Source organism: Stegostoma tigrinum, chromosome 33 (assembly GCF_030684315.1).
Source record: "Stegostoma tigrinum isolate sSteTig4 chromosome 33, sSteTig4.hap1, whole genome shotgun sequence".
In the NCBI taxonomy this organism is placed as follows: Eukaryota; Metazoa; Chordata; class Chondrichthyes; order Orectolobiformes; family Stegostomatidae; genus Stegostoma; species Stegostoma tigrinum.
Window position 1 is genome coordinate 24,848,323 of NC_081386.1, and position 12,659 is coordinate 24,860,981.

The 12,659-nt window shown below is 51.0% G+C and overlaps 1 protein-coding gene across 2 annotated transcripts in view; it reads right to left on the minus strand.

Moving 5' to 3' along the window:
- Positions 1–219: 219 nt before the first annotated feature.
- The window catches only part of LOC125467363 (UDP-glucuronosyltransferase 2A1-like), a 38,888-nt gene continuing 26,448 nt past the window's right edge, over positions 220–12,659 (minus strand). Inside the window, exons 1-2 of one of the 2 annotated variants that reach the window (XM_048563098.2) lie at positions 5,075–5,313; positions 220–2,852 (exon numbers count right to left, since the gene is read on the minus strand). In XM_048563098.2, coding sequence (XP_048419055.1) covers positions 1,214–2,827 — 1,614 coding nt within the window. In that variant the 5' untranslated portion in view covers positions 2,828–2,852; positions 5,075–5,313 and the 3' untranslated portion in view covers positions 220–1,213. Of the gene's footprint in view, positions 2,853–5,074; positions 5,314–12,659 lie in introns of those variants that run through there. The other variant, XM_059639232.1, reaches the window with a different exon arrangement.

The following is a 12,659-nucleotide window of genomic DNA, read 5'->3' on the forward strand; positions in this document are numbered from 1 at the left end:
AATAATTACACCAGTCTTCATGGTGGAGAACCATATAAACATTCAAAAGCTAACAGGCACGCAATGAAGCAATTGTAGGATGGTGTAGTGTGTGATTGAAATAGCATTTGGACTTAGAATCAGAATACAACTAAATAATTAACAGACTCATTTGGACATTTTTATGACACTTCAAATGTTTAATATTCAAATCAGTTTGTTATTTTTAAATGTCTTATATTCAGTATACCACTGCAAATGTATTTGCCTTCCCATTGTTCAATGATGCAGTGTTTGCTGTTCAACACCAACGTTTCTAACTTTCAGGAATTGTGATGATCCCACCTGAGATTAGCTCTGATAATCACAGTAACCACTCAATCCAAATGCACTCAGCATAAAATACAACTAGAAATATGAGACAGAAAAGATTTACTAATGTTAAATTTTACGTCATTTTTAAGAGGGTGCTGCTCAAGATATTCAATGGAGGAAAAGAAAGTCATTTGTGCGATAAATTGTCCTTGTAGCAGATGAGGAAATAATTGCATGACAGACTGAAGTTTATGAAACCAAAGCTTACTTTGAACATGTCAACACAAGAGCATTACCAATGTCTCGCAGCACTGAGGAAGCAAGTAAAAGACCAAACAAAGCAGAGTTTTCTTGAGAAAATTCAGCTGACTCCAGGAAATTGAGGGAAATTGTCTCCTCTATCAATGAAATCCAAAATCTTCACAGTATTATACTAACCATGATGTGGAGGTGGGCGCGTTGGACCGATGTGGACAAAGTCAGAAGTCACACGAAACTGGATTATAGTCCAAAAGGTTTGTTTGAAATCACAAGCTTTCTGAGCACTTGCTACCCTGTAAGGTGAAGTCATCATTTGATGAAGGAGCAGTGCTCCAAATGCTTGTGATTTCAAATAAATCTGAACTAAAGCCTGATGTCATGTGACTTCTGACTTTATCTTGCTTTAAACAATGACTGCATGTGAACCAATATGATGGTTTGTTTTGAAATAAGCATTGTTTCTTTAAAATTTAAGTACAACATTTCCATGTCTATATCTACTCACGAGAACGAGTATTAACTGGCATTTCACTCTGTGATACTTTCCTCAAAGCATTGATTCAAATTAGTTCCAACTAGACAATTAGATGCTGGATGAAATGCCCATTGATGAATTGAAAGTTATCAAAGAGTCTCTTCCAATTCAAACAAATTAATCTTACTGGGTTTTTTGCTTTTTCTTCCGAGAGATGTGACAAAGCTTTTTCAATAGTAGGGCCGTCACCACTGTACCCATGAGGAACAGGAACAACAGGAAGATCATCACATCTACACTATAGTAAACGTACCAGGGGAGTTGGTAAGACTCCGAGCGTAAATGTGCTGCCCCTTCGTGTCGAGCAACATACTCAATCCAGAAAATAGCTCTCTCCATCGGAGTCTCAGGTTGGTCTCTGTGCAGTGCAGAGAGTTTGTGCATGTTCTCCTGATAAGTGGTGTTATGTATAACCTCATTCAGTGCCTCCAATAGATCTGTTGACTGCAAGGTTGCAATGTTAATCACTTTTGCTGCACCTCGGATTTCAAGTCGGAGTAAATTATCAAATTGATCATAAAATAGAGGTATGCCAACTACTGGCACCCCATGATAGATGGCTTCATAAAGCCCATTGGTGCCACCGTGAGCAATAAAGGCTCGTGTCTTTGGGTGCCCGAGTAGATCATTCTGAGGGATCCATTTTGCCAGTAGTGTATTATTTCCAATGTTGGGAGGGATATTTCCATCATATCTCCAGATAACTTTCTGAGGTACTTGAGCAAAGGCCTCTGCTATTTGCACTGTAATATGCATTGGCAAAGAGCTAACAATGGTCCCCAGTGACATGACAATAATCCCATGTTCCCCTGAGGACTGGACAAACTCTTCAAACTCTAGAGGTAAAGGCTTGGATGGTTTGCACTGGAATCCTCCAATATAAACAATATTTGGCATGGTGGGTCTTGGGAATTCAAATATAAAATCCACTCTCATCAGCCACACATCTGCCCTGAGGAGAACAGTCTCAATGTCTGTATCTGGGCCCAGATAGTGATAGCAGAGTTTGTTGTATATTCGATGAAAAATAAATTCTGAAACAGATGTTTGAAGCAAGTATAGCATGAAATTTTTAGATCTTTGGAGGAAACTCATTTTATCTGTCAATTGTGAACCAAGGACTGGGATGTAGGACAGTGGTGATGGGGCAATTCGAAAATGAGCTTCTCCACTGCTGAGCCAACGAACATTATACACCAAAGGCAGCTTCAAATAATAAGCAAGCATTGGACCGACAAGAAATACAGGATCAGCAATCATCATGTCAAAGTGTGTATTTTCAAGTTCATTTAACAAACTTCTGTTCTGAAAAAGAGCATTGCTAAGATTTTGAAGATAAGTATGAGCATTATGGACTAAAGTCATTAGTTCATATTGGTGCTTGATGAAACCCCATGGTGTGGAGCCATTCTGTAAAATATCCAAAGATTTTTGTACAAAACCCTGAGAAATCTCTTGACTTGCAGTTTTCCTAATGTCTCCCAGTGGCTGTACAACAATTGAATGACATAGATCAGGCATCTCTTCAGCATACCAGAACGTTGAGAAATAAAGTACAGTGTTGTTGTGCCCATTAAGTTTCAGTGCCTTCATAAGAATTCGCATATTAACCCAATGACTTCCTTCTGCAGGTACAATCAATATATTAGCTCCTTGTGTTGTAGGATAAGATATGCTGACGATGATAATAACAATATATGCAACTTGATATCTGCACTTCCGTCCATAACACTCCATGTGCGGACTAAGTGATGTCCAGATCCTGTTGAAGTAGTGAGTAGAAATGTTAATATCGATTGTAAAATTTTACAAAAGTAGCAGAAGCTATAGGTGTCATCAAATCTGTTCAAAAAGATTACATTTCCTTTATTCTTCCATGAAACGTAGACATCAATGGCAGACTGCCATTTTTTGTCCATTGCTCGTTGCCCTTGAACTGGGTGACTTTGTCAACCATTTCAGAGGGATAATTAAGAACATTGCTGTGGATATGTGTCACATTTTAATCAGACAAGGTAAGGCCAGTAGGTTTCTTTCCATGATGACTGCCAGCAAACCAGATAGGTTTTTGCAACAATTAACCACATTTGCCATGATTACCATTACTGAGGATATTCTATATATATATAAATTGATTCAAATTCCACTAGCTGTCATGGTAGGAATTGAACCCATGCCTCACGACATTAGCCTGATCATCTGAATTACAACCAACGACATTACCACTACTCCACCATCTCGCCTCATGGTTGAACTTCCACATCAATTTCACTTTCCACCTGCCCCATTTTCCTTGACCCCAGTGTTGCTTGAACTCAGTAATGTAGTATTCATGTGCAGCTTTCTGATGTAGAAGAATGCAAAGATTCAGAGACTCTATGAATGAATTCCTCTGCCTCTCTGTCCTAAATGGCTACCTTTATCCAGATACCATTGCCTGAGTTCTACACAACTCCTAGCCCAAGCGAAACAGATTCTCAACAGATACTCTGTCAAGATCCCAAAAAATGTTTTATTCATTCATGGTATGTGAGCATTGTTGGCTGGCCAGCATTTATTACCCGTCCCTATCTTCCCTTGAGAAGGTGTTAGTGAGCCGCCTTCTGCAGCCCAACTGCTGTAAGAAGATCCACAATGCCATTACAAGGATAATTCAAGGACTTAAAACCAGTGACATTGAAGGAACGGTAATATTGTTAACTGTTTGCTGATCCTGCATGCTAACAATTTGTAAAGTGTATCCAAATCCCTGTGATTTCAAACTTTCACAATCTTTTAAAAACATTCAGCATTTTCTTTCTTCCCACCACAATTTCATCTGAGCCATTGGCCATTTTATGATACGGTCGTGTTCTAATTTGGTAAAACATTGAACAAATCAGACCTTTGGGCTAAATGGTTTCCGGGATGAAATCAACATTGACGATTGAAACAGATTTGTTGGATTAGCAATAGGTAAGCAGAGAGCTGCAAGTTTCAACATATATCCAGAGTAACCTGTCCAACAAGCTGTTCAATTGCTCAGTCGTTAATTACAGCTTCAAGGAATTTCAGGACAACTGATGTAGATTAACACTTTAACTGTTTGGTTTCCACTGCATCTTTCTTAAAAATACAGTGGCATGCAATTTTATAATCTGGAAGAATGGCCCTGAATCAAGAGAACTTTGGGTATTTGTACACTGAGTTAAAATAAAGAACAGTGGATGCTGGAGATCTGAAACAAGCAAAGCAAGTTTTGCCAGAGAAGTTCACGAGGTCTGGCAGCATCGGTGGAGAGAGAAACAGAATCGAATTTCACAGTCTAGTGACCCTTCTTCAAAACATTCAGTGGTCTCTAAATGTTAATTCTATTTTCTCTCCACCGATGCTGCCAGATCGGCTAAGTCTTTTTTTTGTTTCAGATCTCTAGCATGTTTGTTTGTTGTATCTGCAAGATTGTTGTGTGGAAACTGAAAGCACCTCAAACATATCTGAGCCGAGGACTTCGGTATCAAAGTTGAAAGATTAATTTTAAACTTGTAGTTTACAGAACTCTTTGCTATGAAATTGTGACCCTTTACTTATTCTGCAAAGTCTTTAATTAGAATCAACACATCTCAACTGAAACAAAGAATACAGTAACAATATCATTGGTGGGTCCGAAGTCGAAGTGACTTCCTTATTATTAACGTTGATCCTCCTGTGATCTATTATTTGCATATAGCTAAGATCTTCCTGTTACCACAAACAAAGAATATAATCATATGGAGCGTTTCCTCTTATTTATCATTGCCTCTGGAATTAATTGTCTATTTCCGAATTCAACCACGGAAAGTAACGACGCATCTCAGTGGGCAGGCAAGCATTTTAAATAACCAATTCCTACGACATCTGAGAAAGGGAAGGCTGGTTTAGGGTCAGAATGGTTAACACTATTCAGTTGCAAAATGACTTTTTGAGGTAGGGCTCTGTTTAGTATTTTAATGTGTTGCTGGAACTTACCTTTCAGGAGAAGAAAATCGAGAGTCCAAGCACGCCTTGAGCAAACAGTGACAAGGAAATAAAATGTGAGGCTGGATGAACACAGCAGGCCAAGCAGCATCTCAGGAGCACAAAGCTGACGTTTCGGGCCTAGATCCTTCATCAGAGAGGGGGATGGGGAGAGGGAACTGGAATAAATAGGGAGAGAGGGGGAGGCGGACCGAAGATGGAGAGTAAAGAAGATAGGTGGATAGAGTATAGGTGGGGAGGTAGGGAGGGGATAGGTCAGTCCAGGGAAGACGGACAGGTCAAGGAGGTGGGATGAGGTTAGTAGGTAGGAGATGGAGGTGCGGCTTGGGGTGGGGGGAAGGGATGGGTGAGAGGAAGAACCGGTTAGGGAGGCAGAGACAGGTTGGACTGGTTTTGGGATGCAGTGGGTGGAGGGGAAGAGCTGGGCTGGTTGTGTGGTGCAGTGGGGGGAGGGGACGAACTGGGCTGGTTTTGGGATGCAGTAGGGGAAGGGGAGATTTTGAAACTGGTGAAGTCCACATTGACACCATTAGGCTGCAGGGTTCCCAGGCAGAATATGAGTTGCTGTTCCTGCAACCTTCGGGTGGCATCATTGTGGCAGTGCAGGAGGCCCATGATGGGCATGTCATCTAGAGAATGGGAGGGGGAGTGGAAATGGTTTGCGACTGAGAGGTGCAGTTGTTTGTTGCGAACTGAGCGGAGGTGTTCTGCAAAGCGGTCTCCAAGCCTCCGCTTGGTTTCCCCAATGTAGAGGAAGCCACACCGGGTACAGTGGATGCAGTATACCACATTGGCAGATGTGCAGGTGAACCTCTGCTTAATGTGGAATGTCATCTTGGGGCCTGGGATAGGGGTGAGGGAGGAGGTGTGGGGGCAAGTGTAGCATTTCCTGCGGTTGCAGGGGAAGGTGCTGGGTGTGGTGGGGTTGGAGGGCAGTGTGGAGCGAACAAGGGAGTCACGGAGAGAGTGGTCTCTCCGGAAAGCAGACAGGAGTGGGGATGGAACAATGTCTTGGGTGGTGGGGTCGGATTGTAAATGGCGAAAGTGTCGGAGGATGATGCGTTGTATCCGGAGGTTGGTAGGGTGGTGTGTGAGAATGAGGGGGATCCTCTTAGGGCGGTTGTGGCGGGGGCGGGGTGTGAGGGATGTGTTGCGGGAAATACGGGAGACGCGGTCAAGGGCGTTCTCGATCACTGTGGGGGGAAAGTTGCGGTCCTTGAAGAACTTGGACATCTGGGATGTGCGGGAGTGGAATGTCTTATCATGGGAGCAGATGCGGCGGTGGCGGAGGAATTGGGAATAGGGGATGGAATTTTTGCAGGAGGGTGGGTGGGAGGAGGTGTATTCTAGGTAGCTGTGGGAGTCGGTGGGCTTGAAATGGACATCAGTTACAAGCTGGTTGCCTGAGATGGAGACTGAAAGGTCCAGGAGGTGAGGGATGTGCTGGAGATGGCCCAGGTGAACTGAAGGTTGGGGTGGAACGTGTTGGTGAAGTGGATGAACTGTTCGAGATCCTCTGGGGAGCAAGAGGCGGCGCCGATACAGTCATCAATGTACCGGAGGAAGAGTTGGGGTTTGGGTCCTGTGTAGGCGCAAGTTGCGAGCAGACCAAAGAGCGTCTTTCACCGCATTGATGGTCTTCCAGGCACAGTTGATGTTGGTCTCGGTGTGCGTCCCGGGAAACAGCCCGTGGAGCATGGAATCCCACGTCACGGAGCTGCTCGGGACGATCCTCGACAAACACCACTGCATCCCCCTCCAGACCACCTGCGCATAGGCACACTCCAGAAGGAGGTGATCGACAGTCTCGTCCCGCCCGCAGCCGCCTCGAGGGCAGCGTGTGATGGCGCAGAGATTCCGGGCGTGCATAAAGGGTCTCACTGGCAGACCCCCTCTCACCGCCAGCCAAGCAATGTCCTTGTGCTTGTTTGAAAGTTCTGGCGATGAGGCATTCTGCCAAACGACTTTGGCAGTATGCGTGGGGAACTACACGACGGGATCCACCCTCACCTTTCCCTGAAGGGTCTCGAGGATACTACGTGCTGACCACTGCCTGACGGCCTTGTGGTCAAAGGTGTTTCCCTTCAAAAATTTCTCCACGAAGGACAGGTGGTTCGGGACGGTCCAACTACTTGGAGCGTTCCGCGGCAACGAGGCCAGGCCCATCCTTCGCAACACCGGGGACAGGCGGAACCTCAGTAAGTAGTGACACTTGGTGTTTGCGTACTGAGGAACTACGCACAGCTTGATGCAGCCGCACACAAAGGTAGCCGTCAGGGCGAGGGTGGCGTTCGGTACGCCCTTTCCCCCATTTCCGAGGTCTTTGTACATGGTGTCCCTGCGGACCTGGTCCATCCTCGACCCCCAAATGAAGTGGAAGATGGCCCGGGTGACCGCAGTGGTGCAGGTCCAGGGAATAGGCCAGGCCTGCACCACATACAACAGTACCGAAAGCCCCTTGCACCTGACAACCAGGTTCTTACCCGCGATGGAGAGGGACCGGAGCGTCCACCTGCCCAGCTTCTGCTTCAATTTGGTGATACGCTCCTCCCAAGTCTTAGTGCATGCCCCAGCACCACCAAACCAAACACCCAGCACCTTCAGGTAGTCTGTCCTGACGGTGTAGGGGATGAAGGAGCGGTCGTCCCAGTTCCCGAAGAACATGGCCTCGCTCTTACCCCTATTGACTTTGGCACCCGAGGCCAGTTCAAACTGGACGCAGATGTCCAACAGCCTACTCACCGGCCGACGATCGGTGCAAAAGATGGCAACGTCGTCCATGTACAGGGAGGTCTTGATCTGAAGGCCTCCGCTGCCTGGGATAGTCACGCCCTTCAGGCTCACGTCCTTCCTCATGGATGCGGCGAAGGGCTCCACACAGCATATGAACAAGGCAGGAGAGAGCGGGCAGCCCTGCCTGACTCCAGATCTGACGGGAAAACTGTCCTATTCCCACCCGTTGATCGAGACTGCACTAGCGATGTTGGCGTAGAGCAGCCGGATCCAATTGCGGATGCCCTCCCCGAACGCCAATTTGGAGAGGACGTCCCTCATATAAGCATGAGAGACCCTGTCGAAGGCCTTCTCCTGGTCCAGGCTGACGAGGCAGGTGTCCACCCACCTGTCCTGTACGTAGGCGATCATATCCTTGATGAGCGCGAGGCTCTCAGCAATCTTCCTGCCCGGCACAGCACAGGTTTGGTCAGGGTGAATCACTGACTCCAGGACAGACCTGATCCAGTTGGCTATGACCTTGGCCAGGATTTTGTAGTCCACGTTCATTAGTGAAATGGGACGCCAATTCTTAATTTCTTCCCTCTCCCCCTTCCTCTTGTAAATGTGGGTGATGATGCCCTTCCTCATGGACTTGCACATTTCCCCTGCCCAAAGCACACTATCGTACATCCTCCAGCAGGTCCTGGCCGACCAGGTCTCACAGAGCGGAATACAGCTCGACCGGTAAGCCGTCACTCCCGGGAGTCCTATTCCTCTCCAAGGACTTGAGTGCTCTGGTCAGCTCATCCAGGGATATCGGCTGGTCCAGCCACTCCCTCGTGCGGTCGTCTAAGACCTCCGTTATAGACGACAGGAATGACGCGGAGGCCGTGCTGTCCGTGGGCTTCGTGTCGTACAGACCGGCATAGAAGGATCTGCTGATCCTCAAAATGTCGGGCCGAGATGACGTCACCGAGCTGTCGTCCTCCTTCAGCTGGCTAAGCACAGAGGTCTCTTTGTGCACCTTCTGAAAGAAGAAACGTGAGCATGTCTTGTCCTGCTCCACAGAGCGGACCCTGGACCGGAAGATTATCCTGGAGGCCTCCGTGGCCAAGAATGAGGCTTGCTGGCCCCTCACCTCGCGGAGGTCCTCCGTGACATCGACCCCCATCAACTGCAGAAAGAGCAGGTTCTGCACCCTTTTCTGGAGTCGCGACAGCTTTCCCCGCCTCTCTCTCGCCTTCCGAACACCCTTGAGGACAAAGAACCTCTTGATGTGCTCCTTCACTGTCTCCCACCAGTCGCCCGGAGACTCAAAGAGGGGTTTCATGGATCTCCAACCAGCGTACTCCTTCTTAAGCTCCTCGACGTTCTCTGAGGTCAACAGAGTCGTGTTGTAAGTGACAGTCGGCCAGCAGGAGGCAGTGGTCAGAGAAGAACACCGGCTCGACGCCGGTGGACCTGACCGAGAACGCCCGTGACACAAACAGGAAGTCTATCCTTGAGCGAATACACCCGTCTGGCCGCGACCAGGTGTACCTCCGCTGCGCTCTGTCTGCAGAGGTGCTGAAGACGTCCAGCAGCTTGGCGTCCTTCACCGTGCCCATCAGGAATCTGGACGTGACGTCCAGTTGACTCCCCCCACCCGATCTTCCATCAGCATCGATGATGCAGTTGAAGTCTCCGCCTATGATGACAGGCCTGGACGTAGCCAGCAGGGGTGGAAGCCGCTGCAGGACAGCCAACCGCTCACTCCATACCGCTGGGGCGTGCACGTTGATCAGCCTCAGGGGAGCGTTCCTGTAGGTGACGACAGCCACCAGGAGGCGGCCCCCCACCACCTCCTGAACTTGAGAGATGGTGAAGTTGCGCCCCCGCAGCAGAATAGCCAGGCCTGAGGAGCGACAGTCGTTACCCCCCGACCAGATCGAAGGCCCACAGGTCCAGGCGCCCGACAATTTCCCGTACCTGCTGAGGTGCGGTATCCTGCACTCCTGCAGAAACAGGAGGTCCGCTTTGACGGTGGTCAGGTAGGCCAACGTGGACACACATCTTGCGGTGGACTTGACACTGCGCACATTAATGCTCGCAACTCATACCCCCATTGTGGGCAGTGACCGCAGTGCCCTCCCCAAGTCCAAGGTCCAGACCCTCCATCTGTACCTTAGTGCCCATTGCCCGGGCTAACTGCTGGACTCTTCCGGGCTCAGTAAACCGTCCGTGCTGCCTTCCAGGTGGCATCCCCCCATCGGGGGTACGGAGGCAGGAGAGTCCGGCTCTGGGTCAGGCTGTGGGTGCGCTGATTCCTCCTTCCCGCCTGGAAGTTCCAGGGGGCCCTCCAGTGCCCCAGCGGCACGTGACTGGGTGTCGAAGGGATCCTCAGGACACCTCCCGTCACCTGGAAGCGTGGTGCGGCTTTCCTTCTCCCTGGAGATCTTTAGTTTCTGCTTCGGCGGGCCATCTCCGAATCTCCCTCGTCAGAGGAGCTCTTATAGCCCCCCTGTAGCTGCCTCCTCCCGCCTGATGGTTGCGGTTCCTGGGCCCGCCGACACACCTTCCTCCTCGCTTTCCGGACCGTCGTCCACTCCCCTGGATCGCCTGTCGCCGCCTTCATCGACTCCAGGTTGTCGGGGGCGGAGCGGAGCCTGCAGGTGCGCATTGCTGTCCTCGGGCCCATCCTGCGGGGCTGGGCCCTCCTGCACAACCTGACCCTCCTGCACATTAGTGGGGTCCTTGCTGGGCCCTGGTGCCTTCTTCTCCTCCTGGGGGCCTGGCACCGCACTGCCCTTGCCGGCGACCTGGGCGTAGGTGGTCCCCCAGCGCGGGCATGCCCTATAGAGGTGGCCCGCTTCCCCGCAAAGGTTGGGGGACCACCTACGCCCAGGTCGCCGGCAAGGGCAATGCGGTGCCAGCCCCCCAGGAGGAGAAGAAGGCACCAGGGCCCAGCAAGGACCCCCCTAATGTGCAGGAGGGCCAGGTCATGCAGGAGGGCCCAGCCCCGCAGGATGGGCCCGAGGACAGCAAAGCGCTCCTGCAGGCTCCGCTCCTCCTAACAACCCGGAGTCGATGAATGCGGCAACAGGCGACCCAGGGGAGTGGACGACACTCCGGAAAGCAAGGAGGAAGGTGGGTCGGCGGGCCCAGGAACCGCAACCATCAGGCGGGAAGAGGCAGCTACAGGGGGGCTATAAGAGCTCCTCTGACGAGGGGGATTCGGAGAGGGCCTGCCCGAAGCAGAAGTTAAAGATCTCCAGGGAGAAGGAAAGCCGCATCACGCTTCCAGGTGACGGGAGGCGTCCTGAGGCTCCCTCTGACACCCAGTCACGTGCCGCTGGGGCACTGGAGGGCCCCCTGGAACTTCCAGGCGGGAAGGAGGAAACAGCGTGTCCACAGCCTGACCCAGAGCCGGACCCTCCTGCGTCCGTACCCCCGATGGGGGGATGCCACCTGGAAGGCAGCATGGACGGTTTCCTCAGCCCGGAGAGCGTCCAGCAGTTAGCCCGGGCAATGGGCATGAAGGGACAGATGGAGGGGCTGGACCTTGGACTTGGGGAGGGTACTGCGGGTCACGGCCCACAATGGGGGTACGAGTTGCGAGCATTAATGTGCGCAGCGTCAAGTCCACCGCAAGATGTGTGTCCACGTTGGCCTACCTGACCACCATCAAGGCGGACCTCCTGTTTCTGCAGGAGTGAGGGATACCACACCTCGGCAGGTATGGGAAATGGTCCGGCACCTGGACCTGTGGGCCTTCGATCTGGTCGGGGGGTAACGACTGTCGCTCCTCGGGCCTGGCTATTCTGCTGCGTGGGCGCAACTTCACCATCTCTCAAGTTCAGGAGGTGGTGGGGGGGGGGGCACCTCCTAGTGGCTGACGTCACCTACAGGAACGCTCCCCTGAGGCTGATCAATGTGTACGCCCCAGCGGTACGGAGTGAGCGGTTGGCCGTCCTGCAGCGGCTTCCATCCCTGCTGGCTACGTCCAGGCCGGACATCCTAGGCGGAGATTTCAACTGCATCATCGATGCAGATGGGAGATCCGGCGTGGGGACAGCGGGTGGGGGGAGTCAACTGGACGTCACGTCCAGATTCCTGATGGGCACGGTGAAGGACGCCAAGCTGCTCGACGTCTTCAGCACCTCTGCAGACGGAGCGCAACAGAGGTACACCTGGTCGCGGCCAGACGGGTGTATTCGCTCAAGGATAGACTTCCTGTTTGTGTCACAGGCGTTCTCGGTCAGGTCCACCGGCGTCGAGCCGGTGTTCTTCTCTGACCACTGCCTCCTGCTGGCCGACTGTCACTTACAGCACAACCAGCCGGCCGGTAAGGGGACGTGGAAGCTCAACATGACTCTGTTGACCCCAGAGAACGTCAACGAGCTTAAGAGGGAGTACGCCGGTTTGAGAACCGTGAAACCCCTCTTTGAGACTCCGGGCGACTGGTGGGAGACGGTGAAGGAGGTTCTTTGTCCTCAAGGGTGTTCGGAAGGTGAGAGAGAGGCGGGGAAAACTGTCGCGACTCCAGAAAAGGGTGCAGAACCTGCTCCTTCTGCAGTTGATGGGGGTCGATGTCACGGAGGACCTCCGCGAGGTGAGGGGCCAACAAGCCTCGCTCTTCGCCGCGGAGGCCTCCAGGATAATCTTCCGGTCCAGGGTCCGCCCCGTGGAGCAGGACGAGACGTGCTCGCGTTTCTTTTTTCAGAAGGTGCACAAAGAGAGCTCTGTGCTTAGCCAGCTGAAGGAGGACGACGGCTCGGTGACGTCGACTCGGCCCGACATTTTGAGGATCAGCAGATCCTTCTATGCTGGACTGTACGACAAGAAGCCCACGGACAGCACGGCCTCCAAGTCGTTCCTGTCG